Source organism: Carlito syrichta, unplaced genomic scaffold (genome assembly GCF_000164805.1).
Source record: "Carlito syrichta isolate Samal-C Ts95f unplaced genomic scaffold, Tarsius_syrichta-2.0.1 Scaffold302570, whole genome shotgun sequence".
NCBI lineage: Eukaryota > Metazoa > Chordata > Mammalia > Primates > Tarsiidae > Carlito > Carlito syrichta.
The window spans coordinates 378,515-398,735 of NW_007246666.1; the positions used below are offsets into that span (position 1 = coordinate 378,515).

General features: G+C 38.2%; 1 protein-coding gene across 1 annotated transcript; it reads right to left on the reverse strand.

The window, feature by feature from the left end:
• Positions 1-14,876: 14,876 nt before the first annotated feature.
• On the reverse strand, positions 14,877-19,683 carry TSHB (thyroid stimulating hormone beta). Its single transcript, XM_008056890.1, has 3 exons — positions 19,653-19,683; positions 15,659-15,821; positions 14,877-15,220 (listed from the first exon to the last, which is right to left on the reverse strand). Exons 2-3 carry the CDS (start codon positions 15,818-15,820, stop codon positions 14,966-14,968), a joined length of 417 nt encoding a protein of 138 aa, XP_008055081.1. The 5' UTR covers position 15,821; positions 19,653-19,683; the 3' UTR covers positions 14,877-14,965.
• Between the last annotated feature and the right edge of the window lie 538 nt (positions 19,684-20,221).

Here is a 20,221-nt window from a genome sequence, read left to right on the forward strand (position 1 = left end):
ATTTTAAGAAAATCCCCTTTCATGAAGTAGATATTTGTACTCCAATAGCTGAGAAATGCAACCTTTTAAGCAGAACACAGTCCGTCCTTGGTAGCCTTAGTTCATCTGTCTGCCTGAAGACAGGAAACAGGCCCAAACACACACTCTGGTTCCTTCTAGCCCAGAATCATCTCTGATTCCACAAAAAGTGAGTTTCATTCCCTGAATTAACAACCTTAAAGAAGACTACAATAGTTAAAAGTGGAAGAATAGAGATAAATTAATTTTAAAGTTTTTATTTTTTGTTTTATTGTATTTGATTTTGAGTCGGAGTCGGCACACTCACAACCACCACAGCCTCGACCTGCTGGGCTCAGGTATTCCTGCCTCAGTCTCCCAAGTATCCGGGACGACAGGTGTGCGCTACCACGCCCGGCTAATTTTTGATTTATTGTAGAGACGAGGTCTCGCCAAGTTGCCCAGGCAGGTCTTGAACCCCTGGGCTCAGGCAATCCTCTCGCCTCAGCTTCTCAAAATGCTGGGATTACAGGCTCGAGCCACCGTGCCCAGCCAGTTTTAAATTTTTTAAATTAAAAAATGGAGGAGAAGATATCTGTTATACATATAATTAATGTGCCCTTTTGGAGGGTGAGTTTTCCAAAATATGTGCATGCAAAAAATTAGAGAATTCTACCAATGAGTGATGGTAGATTTTATCTATATGTATATGTACACACAGATAGATATATAAATATAGATAACTATATATCTATGTGTGAATAGATATTAATATATCTATCTGCAGATATATAATCCCTACATATCTTGAATCTATATATCCTGATTACATATCTCTTGAGTATATATACATATTACATATGTAGTTTGAATGTGTATACATGTATGTATTGTGTATGTATATGTGTGTATGTTTATATATGCACACACGTGTATACATGAATTTTCAGTTATTTCTGTTTCCCTGAACTAACTTGAGATCAGACCCAAACATTCTCAAGCCTCTTATACCAAGGCAGTGAATTAAAACTTCTTGATGATGAAATATTTTAAGTTATTTCAAATTAAATTTTCTATGTATTGAAATTGCTTGTTTGATTTATCGCACAGCCCTGTTATATATTTCTACACACCTTCCCACAACGTATCTAAATGCCCAACTACCAATAAAACCAAATAATGTAAAAACAGAAACAACAGTAGCCCTTCCATAATGTTATTAATGGTAGTTGGGCGTAAAAGCAACACAGTAAGGTCTTTTATTGTATATATAGTCATCCTTTGTATTTGTGGGTGTAGTATTTGCATATAACCTGTGCACATCCTTTCATATGCTTTATTTTTTTATTTCTATTTTTCATAGAAATGAGAGTTGTACATGTGTATGGGGTACATGTGATATTTTGTTATAAGCATATAATGTGTAATGATCAAATCAGGGTAATTGGGGTATTAATCATCTCAAGCATTTATCATTTCTTTGTGTTAAGAATAATCCAGATCTCCTCTTCTGGCTATTTTGAAATATACAATAAATTATAGCTAACTATAGTTGCTCTCTTGTACTACAAAACACTAGAACATACTCCTTTTATCTTCTTGTATTTTTGTACTCAGTAATCAATGCCTCTCCATCCCTCTGTCCGCACTACCCTTCTCAGCCTCTGGTAACCAACTGGGGTATGGACTACCTGCATGAGATCAATGTTTTTAGTTCCCATACATGAATAAGAACATGTGATCTGTCTCTTTCTGTGCCTGGCTTATTTCATGTAACATAATATCCTCCAGTTTCTTCCATGTTGCTGCAAATGACAAAATTTCTTTCTCTTTTAGGACTAATATTCCATTGTGTATATATACTTCACTTTCTTTATTCATGTATTTGTTAATGGGTGTTTAGGCTGATTCCAACTTAAGGGAATTGCAGGATCATATGATAATTCTGTTTTTAGTTTCCTGAGGAATCTCCACACTGCTTTCCACAGCGCCTGTAGTCATGTACGTTCCTACCACAGCATACCAGGATTCCCCTTTCTCCACATCCTTGCCAGCAGCTGTTATTTCCTGTCTTTTTCTTTTTTAATAACAGACATTTTAACTAGAGTGAGATGTTATCCTATTGCGGTTTGATTTGCATTTCCAGGATGATTAGTGATGCTGAGCATTTTTTTATATGCCTGTTGGCCATTTGTACGTCTTGAGAAATGTCTGTTTAGCTCTTCTCATTTTTTTCATATTTTGGATTTTTTTTAAAATGTAGGGTACAATTCAGCTGCCCATTTTTAAATTAGATTATTTTGTTTTTGTTTTTTTGCTATTGAGTTGAGTTTCTTATGTATTGCGATTATTAACTTGTCAGATGGAGAGTTGGCAAATATCCCATTCTGTAAGTTGTCTCTTCACTCTGTTGATTGTTTCATTTGCTGTGCAGAAACTTTTTAGCTTGAAGAAATTCCATTTGTCCATTTTCGCTTTGGTTGTCTGTGCTTTTGAGGTCTTCTCCAAGAAGGCTTTGCCCAGACTGATCCCCTGAAGCATCTTCCCAATGTTTTTTACTAGTAGTTTTGTAGTTTCTGAGCTTATATTTAGATTTAATTAATTACAATTAAGTCTTTAATCTATTTTGAATCAAATTTTATATATGGCGAGAAAAACTGGATATCCATATGCAGATAGGGGTCTCGTTGTGTTCTGCTGCAAATGGATATCCAACTTTCCCAGCATCATTTACTGAAGAGACTGTCCTGTCCTCAGTGTATGTTCTTGATACCTTTGTTGAAAATGAGTTACCTGTAAATGCATAGATTTATATCAGAGTTCTCCATTCTGTACCATTAGTTGATGTGTTTGTTTTTATGCCTGTAACATGATGTTTTGGTTACAATATCTTCGTAGTATACTGTGAAGTCAGAGGCATTGTGATGCCTCCAGCTTTGTTCTTTTTACCCAAGATTGCTTTGGCTATTCAGGGTCTTTGCAGTTTCATGTGACTTAGAATTTTTTTATTGTTGTGAATGATGTCATTGGTATTTGATAGGGGTTACATTGACTCTGTAGATCACTTTGGGTAGTATCGTCATTTTTAACAATATTAATTTTTCCAATTCATGAACATGGATGTTTTTCCTTTATTTTTTTTTTTGAGTTGGAGTCTCACTCCGTCACCCAGGCTGGAGTGCAGTGGCCGCTCCCGGCCACCACAGCCTCGACCTGCCGGGCTCTGGCGATCCTTCCACCTCAGCCTTCCAAGTAGCCGGAATTACAGGCACGCGCTACCACGCCCAGCTGATTTTTTGATTTATCGTAGAGATGAGCTCTCGCCAAGTTACCCAGGCGGGTCTCGAACCCACGGGCTCAGGCAATCCTCCCACCTCAGCCTCCCAAAGGCACGGGATTACAGGCTGAGCCACCGAGCCCGGCATTTTTCCATTTTGTGTGTCCTCTTCAATTTCTTTTATCATTTTAATTGTAGAAAGCTCTCATTTCTTTGGTTTATGTTATTCCTAGATTTTTTTTTGTAGTTATTGTAAATAGGATTGCTTTCTTGATTTTTTTTTTCAGATTGTTCACTACTGTTATTGGCAGAATTAAAATACTGCTGGTTTTTGTATATTAATTTTGTATCCTGCAACTTAACCAGTTTTAACAGTTTTGGGGGGCAGATTAGGTTTTTCTAAATATAAATTATGGTGTCTGCAAACAAGGACAATTTTACTTCTTTCTTTCCATTTTGGATGTCCTTTATTTCTTTCTTTTGCCTAATTTCTCTAGCTAGGACTTCCAATGCTATGCTGAATAGAAGTAGTGAAAGTGGGTATCTTTGTATTGTTCCAGATCTCAGAGGAAACGCTTTTATTATTCCTCATGATGTATTATGCTAGTTATGGGTTTGTCATATATGATCTCTATTGTCTTGTGATATGTTCCTTCTATACCCAGTTTGTTGAGAGCCTTTATCATGAAGGGATGTTAAGTTTTATTGAGTGCCTTTTCAGCTTCTATTAAAATGATCATACGATTTTTGTTCTTTATTAACGTGACATATGACATTTATTGATTTGTATATGTTGAATCATCCTTTCCATTCTTGGGATGAATCCCAATTTATTATCGTGAATGATCTTTTTAATTTGCTGGATTTGGTCTGTCAGTATTTTCTTGAGGATTTTTACATTTATGTTCATCAGGAATATTGGTCTGTAGTTCTCTTTTGTTGTGTCTGTCTAGTTTTAGCATCAGGGTAATGCTGGCCTCATAGAATGAGTTTAGAAGCATTCCCTTTTCTTCAATGTGTTAGAATGGTTTGAGTAGAAATGGGATTCATTCTGCTTTAAATGTTTGGTAGAATTTAGCGGTGAAGGCTTTCAGTCCTGGGTCTTTCTTTAATGAGAGGCTTTGAATTACTGCTTCGATTTCATTACTTGTTATTAATCTACTCAGGCTTTCTGCATCTTCATGGTTCCATCTTGGTAGGTTTTAGATGTCTAGGAATTTACCCATCTGTTCTAAGTTTTTCTTTTTTTAAAATTTTTTATATTCAGGGTTAAGTATACAAATGTTCATTATGCAATTACCCTTGTTAATGAGGTGTGCCCACCCCCACCCCCCACCCCCCCGGCATAATCCCACTTGTTCTAAGTTTTTCAATTTACAGGCATGTAGTTGTTCATAATAGTCCCCAGTTGTCTTTTGTATTTCTGTGGTATCAGCTGTAAAGTCTTGCTTTTTATTGCCTCTATTTTATTTATTTGGGTCTTCTTTCTTTTTTCCCAGTTAGTTTAGCTAAAGATTTATCAATCTCGTTTATCTTTTTTTTAAAAAACCAACTTTTGGTTTTGTTGACCTTTTGTATTTTTTTAGTCTTAATTTCACTGGTTTCTGCTCTTTATTGTTTCTTTCCTTCTGATAATTTTGGGTTTGGTTTGTTCTTGCTTTTCTAGTTCTTTGAAGTGTGTATCATTAGGTTGATTATTTGAAATCTTTCTACTTTTTTTGATGTAGGCATTTATTGGTAAAAACGTCCCTCTTAATATCGCTTTTGCTATATCTCATAGGTTTTGGTGTGTTGTGTTTCCATTCTCATTTGTTTCAAACATTTTTTATATTAAGGAAATTAAGGAAAATTAATTTAATAAGCTGAAAAAATTATTTTTTATATTTTTCCTTAATTTCCTCATTGACCCAATGATAGTTAAGGAACAGGTTGTTTAATTTCTATGTATTTGTACAGTTTCCAAAGTTCCCCTTGTTGTTGATTTTGTTTTTCCATTTTTGTCTGAGAAGTTACTTGATATGATTATTTTTAAATTTGTTGACAGTTGTTGGACTTACATGCGGTCTATTCTAGACAATACTCCATGTGCTAATGAGAAGAATGCATTATGCAGCAGTAGAATAAAACAGTTCCGTAACTGTCAGTTAGGTACATTTTGGCTAGAGTATAGTTTAATGTCAATATTTCTTTTTGTTTGTTTGTTGTTGTTGTTGTTGTTTGAGTCGGAGTGTCACTCTGCCGCCCAGGCTGGAGTCCAGTGGCATGCTCATGGCAATTGCAGCCTTGACCTGCTGGGCTCAGGCGATCCTTCTGCCTCAGCCTTAGAAGAGCTGGAGCTATAGGCATATGCCACCATACCTGGCTAATTTTTTGACTTATTGTAGAGACAAGGTCTCACCAAGTTGTCCAGACTGGTCTCAAACTCCTGGACTCAAGCAATCCTCTCGCATTGACCTTCCAAAGTGCGGAGATTACAGGCTTGAGCCAACATGCCTGGCCAATCCCAGTATTTCTTTGCTGATTTTCTCTCGAATGATTTGTCCATTGCTGAAAGTGGGGTGTTGAAATTTCCTACTATTGTGTTGCAGTCTATCTCTCCCATTAGACCTGTTAATATTTACTTTATTGATTTGAGTGTTCTGATGTTGAGTGCATATAAATTTACAATTGCTATATATTCTTGCTGGATGACCCCTTTATCGTTATATAATGACAGTTTTTTACTTAACGTTTATTTTATGTGAAACTAATATGTTTCTCCTGCCCTTTTTCAGTTTTCATTTTCATGGGATATCCTTTTCCATCTCTTCACTTTTACTCTGTGTGTTTTTATAACTGAAGTGAGTTTTGTGGATTTTGTTGTGTTTTGTCCATTTGACTACTTCCTTTAATTAGAGAATTTAGTTTGTGTTTACATTCAGTGGTCTTATTGATAGGACTTACTACTGTCATTTTCTTGTTTTATGGTTGTTTTTAAAGTCCTCTCTTCCTTTCTTACTGTCTTTCTTTACAGATACATGATTTTTTCTCTTGTAGTATATTTTAATTCCTAGTTTTTTATTTTTAGTGTATCCATAATAGGTTTTCATTTTATGGTTAACATAAGACTTACAAAAAGAAATATTATAACAAGTTATTTTAAACTGATAATAATTTAACTTTTATCAAAAAGAAAATAAAGCAAAGAAAAAAACTAAAAATCTCTACACCTTACCTCCATTTATAGTTTTTTATATTGCCTATCACATAATAAATTGTTGTATTTATTATTTTTGATAGATTGTCTTTTAGTCTTCATATTAAAGGTATGAGGGGTTACACACCACAATTACAATATTAGAACGTTCTGAATTTGTGTATTTAGTTTTACCAATGAGTTTTATATTTTTAGATGATTTCTTATTGCACATAAGCGTCCTTTTCTTTCAGATTCAAGAATTCTCTTTAGCATCTCTCACTCTCTCTCTTTCTCTCTCTTTCTTTTGGTAAGGGTCTCAGGTTAGAGTGCCATGGGAAGGCTCATGGCTCATAGCTCATGGGAACCTTGACCTCCTGGGCTCAGGTGATACTTCCGTTTCAGCTTCCCAGGTAGCTAGGACTACAGGTGCACACCACCATGCCTAGCTAATTTTTTATTTTTGTGTAAAGACAAAGTCTCACTTTATTGCCTAGGCTGGTCTTGAACTCATGGCCTCAAATGATCCTCCTGCCTCAGCCTTCCAAAGGGCTTGGATTACAGGCATAAGCAACCGTACCCAGCTTCTTTCGCATCTCTTGTTAGGCAGGTCTGTTGGCCATGCATTTCCTCAGCTTGTGTTTGTCTGGGAAAGTCTTTAATACGCCTTTGTTTTTGAAAGATAGCTTTTCTGGGCACAGTTTTTTCAGTCGTAAGGGTTTTTGTTTTGTTTGTTTTGTTTGTTTTTCCAGCACGCTGAATATGTCATCCTAGTCCTTCCTGGTCTATAAAGTTTTCACTGAGAAGTCTGCTACCAGATGTATTGAAGCTCCTTTATAAGTTATCTGCTTCTTTTCCCTTGCTGCTTTTCCACTCTTTGTCCTTGACCTTTGAGAGTTCGATTGTATGCCTGGAAATAGTCTTTTTTGGGTTGACTCTGCTTGGTGTTCTTCGAATTTCTTGTACCTGGATAGTCATATCTTTCTCTAGGTTTGGAAAGTTTTCTGTTATTTCTTTAAATAGACTTTCTAACTCTATATCTTTCTCTACTTCCTCCTTAAGGTCAGTAACTCTTGGGTTTGCCCTTTTGGAGTCAATTTCTAGTCCTTGTAAATGTATTTTTTTCTTTTTTCTCCTCTGACTTCCTATTTTCAACTAGCCTGTCTTTGAGCTCACCAGTTCTTTCTGTTGCTTGATCAGTTCCATTATTGAAACACTGTAATGCATTTTTCAGTTTATCAGTTATATTTTTCAGCCCCAGGATTTCTGTTTCATCTTTTTAAATGATTTCAATCTCTTTGTTAAATTTCTTTAATAAATTTCTGAATTCCTTCTCTGTATTTTCTTGAAGTTCATTTAGCTTTCTCAAAACAGCAATTCTGAATTCCCTGTCTGAGAAGTCACATATCTCTGTCGCTCCAGGGTTGGTCACTGGTGACTTATTTAGTTTATTTGTTGAGGTCAAATTTTCTTGAATGTTCTTGATGCTTATGGATGTGAGTCAATGTCTGAACATTGGACAGCCAGGTATTTATTCCAGTCTTCATAGTCTGGCCTTGTGTGTACCTGCCCTTCATCAGGCCTTCCGAGAATTCAAAGGGGACTGAGTGGGGTTCCCTAGGCCTGTGGCCACTGTAGACTAGAGGGTGCCCCAAGCTGAGGTACACTGAGACCTCAGCCCTGATAGACCTGGGGAAGATAAGGGAGAATTTCCTGGGTTCCCAGGCAAGGTCCCCCGTTCTCTTTCCTTCGTTCAAGGTCCAAGGTCACTTTACTCCGCCAGCTGTGAAGCCAACCAGAAGTGGGGTCTCTCCTTCCAAGAGAGTAGTTTCCTTTCTGGCAAAGTGGTTTTCCTTTCTGGGGTGCGTCTAGAAGTGCAGTCCAGGAGCGATGGTCTGGAAACAGGGGCTTCGGGATTCTTCCTGGTGCTTTGTTTTCCTGTGGCTGGGCTGCTACCCAGTTGCAAGACCAGGTCTTCTGTTCCCTCCCCTCGCCTTCCTCCATGCAGAGGTCTCTGTCCGTGCTGCGCTATGTGAAGGTGGGGGAGATGTGATGCCAGCTCTCTTGTGACATCTGCCGCTGTTACCTTGCTGGGGCGCACCCTAAGCCCACAGACTTCAAGACCAGCAAGGACTCACAAGGACCACCCAAGGAACACAGTCACTGTGGCCTAGCTGCCTCTGAAACTCGTTTGGAGACCAAGGCCACCTTCGTCAACCAGCGGTGACGCAGGCTAGGACTTGGTTTCCTCCCCTTAAGATGGCAGATTCCCCTCTGGCTCAGAGCCCGTCTCAATGCTTCCTCCATGGACACCAGTGGAATGCTGCCCATTGCTGCGTTCCACTGTGCCAGGGCAGCACTGAGTTCCAATGCCAAGTCCCACCCTCCCCCAAGCACACAAATTCTCTCTCCGGGTTGTGCTGCCCGTGCTTGGGGGTGGGCAGTGCAGCCAAGGCAAGGCTGTTCATCCTCCCCTCTTCCATGTGTCTTTTCTTGTTATTATGCTAAAACCAGGTACTGTGATCTCAGACTTGACTTTTTAGTTCTCATGAGGTGCTTTCTTCCACCTTCATAAGTTGTTCAATCCAATGTCCCTGTTACCCGGGGGGGACAGTTGCTAGAGGGCTCCATTGAGCCATCTTGCCCCACTGCCTAACTCCTCTCATATACTTTCCATCACCCCTAGATTCCTTAGAATACTGAATACAATGTAAATACTATGTAAGTAGTCGTCGTTCTGTATTGTTTAGGGAATAATGACAAGAAAAAAAGTCTGTGCATGCTCGGTACAGATGCGGTCATTCTTTTTTTTCTGAATAATTTTGATCCACGGCTGAATCCATCAATGCAGAACCCACAGAGGGCCAACTGTACTTACATTTCATTTAGTGTTTTTCACGCAAATTATACCTCTTTTCTCCAGAATGCTGTCGCTCCTTTGTTATGTGTGGTTCAGTCTGTAAAACTGCACACTGGCACAGGGTCCAGTGGGTTCCCCGTGCAGTCAGCAACAATAGTTGCTCTCCTTTCCCTGAAAGCAGTGCTTATGGGTTTGGGAGAGAATGAGCCTGGTAGGAAGCTGGCAGCGAAGGAGATAGCATGTTTTCCCTTCTCAAAGAAGCTTCTCAAAGATTAGAATAAAGAGGCACCCTTCTGTCTTAAAATGTGGTTCCCATGGCCCCGAGGGCAGCCATTAGAGCTTCATGGGGGCACTGCACCCCAGCTTTCCTGATTCATGGCCCCCTTGACATCTTTGATACCCGCTCCTTAATTTCATCAACCCCATTTTCTCCACCCCTCGGAGGGAGCACGCACGGGCCCTTGGAGCTGGTAGATTATTGGCATCATCTTCATTTGGGCTCATCAAAATCAAATTTATGTTGTTATATTTTAAGAGGGACAAAATGTTTCTACTTTTTTTCAAAATGACCCTTCATTTTTTTATGGTAAAATCTACCTTAAGGTATTATAAGTAGGTGCCCTTTGAAAGATGAAAAGACTACACCAATGCAGAATGTTTTTAACAATCAAAGCTAAATACAGTCCAGGAATCCACTGTTCAGATAGCGATCTCTTGGAGACAAAAGGGAAGCAGAAAGAATAGAAGTAACATGTCCTGAATTTTGCAAAGCATAACCTATGCCGACTCAATAAAGTTTTTAGCGAATGTGTCAGAAACCCTTCCAAAGCTTTGGTATCTGTTTTGGGGTCTTTCGCTGTATACTTTATGATGTTTTTACTTAGATTAAATGGCAGAAATTTAAATTAAATTAAAATAAATAACCAATGCAAAGTGCTTAGCATACCTGGCAACAGAGTAATAGCATCTATTGTAATTATTATAGGGAGAGTTTTTGTTAATTATAAATTAGTTTTCTAGAAATTGAGCATTACTTAAGATACTTCTGTATGATACCAGTTACCTATTTGGTCACATTCATTTGTTTAAATGATGAAAACTTTTTTTGTTTTTTGAGTTGGAGTCTCACTCTGGTTGCCCAGGCTGAAGTACAGTAGCACACTCACAGCCCCTGCAACCTCGTCCTGCTGGGTTTAGGCGATCCTTCTGCCTCAGTCTTCCAAGTAGCTGGAATCTCAGACGCACACCACCATGGCTGACTAGATGAAAAGCTTTTAATATTTTTCCCCATTCTTTGTAATTCAAGTTCTTGATATCAGAGGCCATAGCCAGAGTCTCTATACTTTTTTTACCTGGTTTGCTCTACCTTATAAGATGCAACCCACACTAACATTGAAATTGGCTTTTTACTTTGGGAGTCGTTATTTTGTGCATTTGGAAAAATCTTTATAAGCATACTGATGTGCTAAGATGAGCAAGACAAGTCTCTGCTGTCAAGGAGCTCACCATGGAGAAAAGCCAGCAGGTATATTACCATAATGTTCAGGAAGCAGCTGTCCGGGCCACTTGCGGGGGTCCCGCCCCGCAAGGGTCGTGAGATTTCCTGAAGGAGAGACGGATAGGCGAAGGGCGAAAATATTATACCCAGACACCTGCTTCCTGAACAGATGACAATTTAATGTTAGTTAACACAGAGCTTTTATACCATTTGTAAAGGGGCAAGACAAAGAAAATTCCTTCACGTACATATCCTCTACAAGTTACCATCATCTAGTGGTCTTAGCAACAAACAAGCCAAGAACCCTATAAACATTCAGACAATGAGTCTTGATATTCCTAAGGCCAAAGATGATAGTTTTAGTCCAAAGTCCCGAATTACAGTCCTTGAACTGTCTCTAGAAAGTTTAGCAATAGTTTTCCTTCTGGGGCTTTATGACCTTCAGAGCTTGTAATCGCCTTTCTTGTCCAGGTGTCTCCGTTACTTTTCTCTTATCCTGCAGTGCTTGTTTCTAAAGAAAACTCAAAAGAAGCTTTTAGTAATGTTTCCCAGGCCCCCAAGGTTGCTTTCCGTCTTTAGCTAAGTTATCATAAAAGTGTCTGATTAGTATATTATGAGTTCAGTGAAAACCCATTCTATAAATGTTAACTTAGAGTTTTAACTATTGAATTAAGTAAAAACCTTAACGATTAATCTTTATCCTAAGTCAGTGAAAACAGTGTTATAAATCAACTACATAACTCCTAGATAAGTGTTAGGACTTATAATGAATTCATAATGAACTTACTATAAACTTGTGCTTCTAAAAAACCTTATGTCTAAACACTAAACTACATAATTCTAAATCAAATAAGGAGTGAATATACTTATATCACTTATGACTTAAGCAATATCTAGTAACTTATAGCCAAGTGAAAGAAAGCATTCTTGATGTGCTTCAGAGTTTAACCCTTGCATATGTTAGAAAAGGCCAAGTGGCATAGTGGGAAATGGAAAAATGAACCATGACATTTCCAGGTTAGCTGTGAGTACTTCGCATAAACATGCCATTTTCTTCTTCCACAACTGCACAGAATTTCTTCAGCCATACCAACGGCAAAGACGGAAGACAGAAGGGCCTCAGCTGTCCAGGCTCGCTTTGCGGCCTGGGGGGTCCTCAGCGCACCTGGACTTTGTCAATCAGGCGGGCCTCCAAGGCTGGCTCCCAACACCATAAGATAAGTAGGAAAGACAGGAACCCAGAATAATGTCTAATGTTTAATTTTATAATTAAAATCTTCTAGTGAGTTAAAAGCCCAAGTTATTGTGACTAGTGCTGGTTGGGTTAGACATTAGACATTTTTCTGGGTTCACCTAGAGTGGGTCTACTCAACGTTGGGGAAGGTGGTCAGGGGAGAGAGGTTTCCTGAATGTTAGGGTCACTAAACTGAATCTTAAAGAACCCACGCTAATTAGCCAAGTTAAAAAGCAGTAGAAGTCAGGCTCGGTGGCTCAGCCTGTAATCCCACACCTTTGGGAGGCTGAGGTGAGTGGATTGCCCGAGCCCGCGGGTTCGAGACCCACCTGGGCAACATGGCAAGACCTCTCATCTCTACAATAAATCAAAAAATGAGCCGGGCGTGGTAGCGCGTGTCTGTAGTTCCAGCTCCTTGGAAGGCTGAAGTGGAAGGACTGCTGGAGCCCAGCCGGTTGAGGCTGCGGTGGCCGGGAGCGCCCAGACTCCAGTCTGGGCGACAGAGTGAGACTCCAACTCAAAAACAAACAAACAAACAAACAAAAAGCAGTAGGAATAGAGGAAGAAAAGGGATTGCTGGAGAACAGCTTGCAAAAAGATCCTGAAACAGAAGCAAGGAAGCATTCAAAGAGGGCTTGTCAAGAGCCAAGGACATAAAGAGCCCTGTTAAACTGTACTTAAAGAGTGTTATCTTTGTCCTTAGGTCATGAGGAAAATGTCAAACTACAATTTGTGAAATTAAACCTTTTAAAGATCACTCAGCCTCAGTATGAAGAACGATTGGATGACAAAGACCAGTCATGAAGATTCCTAACTAAGGTCTGGAAACCCTACTAAGAAGTAGACAGACTAGCACTTTGGGAGGCGGAGGCGAGAGGAATACCTGAGTCCATGGGTTCGAGACCGGCCTGGGCAACATGGCAAGACCTCGTCTCTACATTAAATTAAAAAAAAAAAATCATCCGGGCGTAGTGGCAAGCGCTGTAGTTCCAGCTTCTTGGAAGGCTGAGGTGGAAGGATCACCTGAGCTTAGAAAGTCGAGGCTGCAACAGCCGTGATCATGCCGCTGCACTCCAGCCCAGGCAAAAGAGTGAGACTCTGACAAAAAAACAAAGCAAAGCAAAAAAGAAGTCGACAGACTTATGAGAAATTAGATGTGAGAGATTGGGGAAATAGAGGAACCCAGAATAATTCCCAGGTTTCTGACTTAGCAGATGAAAGACAGTGGTGCACAGGAGGAAAAGCAGATTGTAATGGTGATGTGAGTCAGAGATGGCTATAGGACATCCAAGAGAAAACATAAACAGGCATTGGATACATGGTCCTGAAGCTCAGGAAAGAAGTGTGGACTAACACAATAGTTTAGGAATATAAAAGCGATAATGCCCAGATTTGAACAAGGGAAGCCACCTCTCATGATTCAATCCCCTGTGAGAAAGGTTTATAATTAAAATCTTCTAGTAACTAGTAAGTTAAAAGCCCAAGTTATTGTGACTAGTGCTGGTTGGGTTTGAACATTAGACATTGTATTTGTTAATCGAATATCTACATACAGTTTTAGTGCTATGCAGCTTTAAATGTCCATGTTAGCAAGTGATATGAGAACCCCAAACCCCAGATTAATATTTGGAAACCACACAAATATCAACTTAAGATATTAAGGTAAAAATAATGTAGGTTCCTGACTTCTGTATGTGAATAAATAACCATTCCCTCCCTGTGGGCAAACCATGGGCTTTGTACTAATACATCTGCACCACCTGACCACTCCCACCCCACCCTCCCACAGGCTCTGTCAGCACTACAAGATCCCCAGCTGAATTTCACCAGTGGCTGTAGGACACAACAAGGGTAACTGCCACCACTGGCCATAGATTTCACCATGATGGTGGCAGTGTGGATGGAGAGTAATGGACAAAAAGATAAATACTCTTTTTGATACCAAGTCTACAGGGCACTAGGTCTGTCTTACTTCAAGCATCTGTTGTAACCAAATTCTCTTGAAAGAGTATGTCAGAAAGAAAAAGAAAAAATAAACAGCCAAACACAATTACCAGAAAAGGGTTTCAATATTGATGAAGTTTTCGATTAGAATTTAGAATGATTCTGGTCTATTAAATCCGTTAGTACGCTCCCCTGTCCCTTAAACCCTTCAGAACTGTACTAGTTTTTCATGATATCAAAAGTCAAAACAGCACAAGTTGCTCGTGGCATAAATGCTGGAAAGTATCTCCTATTACTTGAAGGACTATGAAGGATTTAGACTTCCACATGTAAAATGATCGTGGCCTCTTTTCTAGGCTTTGTAAATTGACCTTTTGGGGAATAACTTTCATAGGTCAGTTAGTCCACCAGACTAATTAAATTAAAGAGAATAATTCCTACAACCTGTACTAAGTGTTGGTGGAGTGTAACCCATTGCCTTTGAATGACGAGGATAAAGTATGCTATTGTAGATTCCACATATTCTTTGCCTCTTATCTCTACTCCAGTCCTGCTTCTAGCCTTTGGAAGTACATGTATGTCTCCAGTACCCTGACATTATGTGTTCCTTTAGCTTCTGATCACGTTACCCTGTCTTCATAACTCTCTAGTGAGTTATGTTGAGACAAACCTCCTGCTCCTCTGTTAGGAGAGGCTAGTCAGTGCTAGCTTTCACGTCATTTCATGCCCCTGTTCATCATTTAACCTCCATTCTGCCCCTTCATGTGAAAACCATTCTTTATCTGAGCTTGAAAGTCTCATCATTCATTCACTTTTTTCCCCCCTCGAATCCCTTAAGCGCTCTAATGCCTGTGTGAGTATGGGTATGGATTAAACAGCACTCAAAATGTACACAAGTTATTGTGAAACATAATGATATTTTATTCGTTCATTCCAAGTAAACACATGGAGCCAAACTACAAATTACATTGCTATTAAAGTTAGACAGAAAATCCCACCCCATAAGGCTTCTGAGGTTTGGTACAGTAGTTTGTCTTGATGGCCTCATGTATACAGTCACTATAGTCAGTATCACACTTGCCACAGTTACAGCTGACAGCAACAGGATAGGAAAAGTAAGGAGCAACATGGTGTGGGCATCCCGGTATTTCCACAGTTCGATAGATGAAGTCTCTATATGTGCAAACATCCTGAGACAGGGCATATTTAGGAAGAAATAGCTTGCCATTGATATCCTAAGGAAAGAACAGAAAAGAGAGCATAATGTGATAGGACTTTAGGAAAGATAGATGGAAACAGATAAAAATCAATTATGTTCCTTTGTCACAAATACAACTGGGAAAGGATTCCGTAACCCCATCCCAGATACCAACCTAACACAACCACTCTGCTCTGAATCCTACAGAGGCAGAAGTGATTCTTTGATTCTTGATCATGGGAACAAAATAAGGTTTAAATAAATCTGAGACATAAGACTGTTAAAAAATGATCTGTACCCATTATGCCAAGTAGTCCATGTAATATTTTAACCTGTGCACTCTACTTCTAAGGAGTCAATAACCATTAGATTTGGAAAGTGAGATTGTGATTTATCTCATTTCTTTTCTAGACAGGAATAGACTCCTTTAAGGTTTATATAATTTATAGCCAAGAGAATGAGATGAACTACATACCCGTGTCATACAATATCCAGCACAGATGGTGGTGTTGATGGTTAGGCAATAAGCACACTCTTCCTTTTCGATGTGCATTATATACTCGATGGGAATACAAAAAGACATTGCTTGTCCACATGTAAGGCCAAAAAGCATGGACATCAGGAAGATAGCAGTCATGCTAAATTAAAGATAAAATTAAAGAACTTGTAACATGTATCTTTTCAGAACATTCAGCAAGAACATTTGGAAAGAGCATATGTATGTACAAGTATACACACGTAACCAATAGTAATAATAACGGCTGCCATTTATTGAATACCTACTTTGTCCTAGGTCCTGTAGTCAATGTGTACATATTTAATACTCTCAATAACTTTCCAATATACATTTAGATGTGTCTATGATTCACATACCCCACAGGATAAGAACTCACATAGGGGAGGTCTTGCTCACCAGAGTCACAAAACGCTACGGGGCAGTGAGATGGGAAGCCTGAAACACCACAACAGAAAAATGGCAGAGAGGTCGATGTCAACTAAGTGTGAAATAATTCATGCAGTGGATAAACAACTCAAATACCTTCCTTTATGATTATAAGAAGTGAGTTCCCAGTTATGTTTAAGGAAGGCTTTTCCCAGAACTACAGTTTTCTAAAACTTTGGTTCAATAACTTGTTTGGTTATAATAAAAAAGGAACAAGAAACCAAGAAAAATGATAGCCAAACTACACCACCATCCCAATGCATATAATCTCGTGTGTAGCCCTACCCACTGACGCTCACGGCAGAAACCACGAAGCCAAAGAAAGTCCAGAAGGGGCTTGCTCAGGAATTTAGGACTCCTCCTTTCTGAACACTTAGGATATTCCTTCAAGGTTGCAAGAAGCAGAGTTTGAACAAATAAGAGATCATTTTGCACAGAAGATGTATGGAATTCTTTTTCTTTTTTTTCTTTCTTTCTTACTTTTTTTTTTTTTTGAGTTGGAGTCTCACTCTGTCGCTCAGGCTAGAGCGCAGGGACATGCTCACAGCCACTGCAGCCTCAACCTGCTGGGCCCTGGCGATCCTTCCGCCTCAGCCTTCCAAGTAGCTGAAACTACAGGCGCACGCTACCACGCTCAGCTAATTTTTTGATTTATTGTAGAGACGTTGTCTCACCAAGTTGCCCAGGCTGGGCTCAAACCCCTGGGCTCAGACAATCCTTCCACCTCGGCCTCCCAAAGCGCTGGAATTATAAGCTTGAGCCAGTATGGAATTCTTTATCTCAGAAATAGTATGGAGGTAAAAAAAAAAAAAAAAAGGTTGATACAATGATAATAATACAATTAATTGACAGCTTCATTAGTTTAGCCAGGAATATTAAATAATTTTTCACTGTATGGAAGACAGAAGAGGGTTCACTGCAACTCAGATGGAAGCAGAACATGCATCTTAATATAGTCTATCTCATTGCACTTGTTCAATAACAGTCGGACATTGTAACGATCTGGATAATGTTATAACTTATTTTAGTTCTACTTCTGAGAGAGGGTAATTAAATTTTAGACTTTTGGATGTAAATTGATTATCACAAAGATTAAGAAGATTTTTTTCATCTTCTAAATATTGTACAGTTAGCTTGGTATGCTTGGATATTTTTCCATCTCAAGTAGTATTGTATCTATGAACATAAACTTATTCCATTAAATCATAATTCACTGAACACTTTTATTGAAAAAAGTCAAGATTTTCTCATATTTGTCCACTATATCCCAACAAAATCTTTAAGCTGCATACTCTAAAACCTCTGTTAACTGAAACCTCATAGGCTTAGCCTTAGTTAGCTAGAATTTAGTTTTGTATAAACTTATAAGAAACCGTGGAAACTACATAACACAGGTTACCAGGGATTTATTTTAAATGTCAAATTCCAGGGATTAGTGGTCATTTTAGCCAAGCTCTTACTCCTAGAATGAGAATTTCAGATACATCAGATAAACATATATTGAGCATCTGAGCCAGGAGCTGCGACCACAAATGGACAAAATGTGATTCTTGACCAAAGAACCAACAGTCTAGTGGAGGAGCTAATTATGAATACAAATAATAAAAATACAGATTGTTCTAAGTGCTCTGAAAGAGTCCAGATTATGACTCTGAGACCGATTATTATCAAAGGTTTTCTTACGTTTACTACACTTACTTCTGAATAGATAAGGAAGTGAACTAACCCATTTTAGGAAGACTTCAGTATTAAAGGGAAAAATAAGAAGCGTTTTCTGGTAAACTCTTTTAAATAAAATATACATATTCAAATATTCCTTGGAGTTTTTTGGTATTTTAATTAGGTAGGAAAAAATATAAGAATTCCTCACTCATGGAGTCTGGTTTTCTTGAGTGCTCCTCAAATGTGAACTCCCTCAATGGTATGGAGTTTGTTTCATTATTTCAAACCTAGATATCCTCTGCAGGATCTTAAAAATACCAACTAGGTAAATGATGTAAAGTATCCATCATGATCATTACAGTTCTTGGCTATCTAGACAGCCAGTGAGAGTTTTCATCCTAGAAAATAATTAACTTTGCACATTTTAACTTCTGGCTCTATGAGTCTACAAAAAAAAAGATGTGTAGATTATCCAATTGAAAAAATATTTAAATCAAAACGTAAACAGGAGAAAGTCATGCACATTAATCATTCTCCATTAGGGAACTAATCAGTTGTCTTCCCTTAAGTTAATGGAACTTTTGCTTATCCTTATTGCAAATTGCAAAAGGATAAGAAAACTTCACGCACAAAACCTTCCTGGAGCTCAATTTCCTCATTATAAAAGGATGGTCATGAAGGTCTTTGCAGCATAAATCGTCTGTCATTCGATGTGATAAATAAGCGTCAGGTCCCTGACACTGAGATGGCTAAGAATTCTACATCCAGAGTTGCATTATGTGTAACTGAGCCACTTAATATCCACATGCCTTCATTTTTCATTATGCCCCTTCCTGAAATCATACAAAGAATAAAACAATACATGTGAAACACTTGACACTCTACATAAGAAAGATTATATAATTGTGTAACGCTATATAAATCAGTGTTAGTTAATACTTCTCTCTATGATCTCCCACACTTTCTTCTTTTTTGTCACTTGGATTCTCATTTCTACAACTTAATTTTCTATTCTGAAATTATCATAAATAATTTATTGAGCACCTAAACACAGGGACATGATTTCAGGGAGGGCCTAAATAATAATAGATGCCTTCTTGAGATGCATGACCATATATGTCCCTGCTTTCATATATACTTATTAAGAGATGCTCTTTTTTTTACGCTTTTCTCCCTTTTTCCCCTTCTTTTTGCTCTATTTTTAGTCTTAATAAACACTTTCTTCTCTGATTACTTCCTTCATCAATATTTTCTCTCCGAATTCCTTACTATACTATGCAAAGAATCAATTGCCCATCCTATGCACAGTCCTAGAAAGTCACCAAAGCAGTATATTTTTCCAGAGGGCAAAATGCACTATATGGCAGGTATGTATGTTGAACACTATTGGGTGGGGGTGGAGGTTAGCTAGTAAATAACTAAAAAGACCTGGTAATACAGAGTACATTATCCCTGAAGGTACTCAAAACTGAATTTACTCTAAGATTTCCTAGAAGTATATTTGCATCAAAAATGACCATTAGTACAGCTTGAGAGGATTTAAAACACAGATTATTCGACTGAAAAAAATATTTAAATCAAAACATAATCAGAAGAAAGCCATGCACATCAATCAGTCTCCATTACAGAACCAACCGGCTGTTTCTCTTCCTTTCAGTCAATGGAATTTGCTCTTATTCTTATGTATATAGTTCACTCACCTTCACCTATTACTAAACAGTTTGGAGAAATAATTGAACATTTTAGAGTCTATTGAAGCAAGTTATTTTTCAGCATTTGTTATTTTAAAGCAAAATGGTGACAGCAAAAGAAGATTCGCCCAAGAACATTTCATTTTGCAACCCTTCTCAGTTTAGACACCTACCTTACTTTGCATTGGTGAGCGGATGCTGTGATGACCCAGCCTAAAAGCTTTTGGTTCATTTTATACCCTTCAGGATAATCCCCTTCTGATCTTCTTGTTTATATAATTGCATTTGAATTACTGCTTTCTTATCTGAAAAACATCTATTGAAAATTCATACTGAACCCCAAATAAAATGTGTTTAGACAAACAAGCTCACGATATCTTCCCCTGGAAACTCTGACATTACTGAAGCATGCATTTTCCTCTCTGATTTCAAAATAAAAGTAATCTTTTAAAGATATCTTTTATTCATATTTACTTATTAATATTAATAAAGGAATGGGATAAACCAAAACAATCACACACTTTGGTATTTAACCAAAGATACAGAATGGGAAAAACCAAATTAAAAAAAAAAAAATCTCTACCATCACATAAGTAAGTTTGGGAATGGCCATTTATTTGGGGCTTATGTGCTCCAAATTTTACCTAAATGCACATGTAGAGATTTATCAAATGGTTGCTTATCTACAAAGCAAAGGTAAATTCTTTTTTTTTTTTTTTTTGAGTTGGAGTCTCACTCTGTC

What these genes read in the sequence shown, in the direction of transcription:
- TSHB (XM_008056890.1), bottom strand. Translation starts at nt 15,820, where the DNA reads ATGACTGCTATCTTCCTGATGTCCATGCTTTTTGGCCTTACATGTGGA. An exon ending in CTGGATATTGTATGACACGG is followed by an intron (nt 15,221 to 15,658) that starts GTATGTAGTTCA and finishes TTCTTTCCTTAG; the next exon opens with GATATCAATGGCAAGCTATT.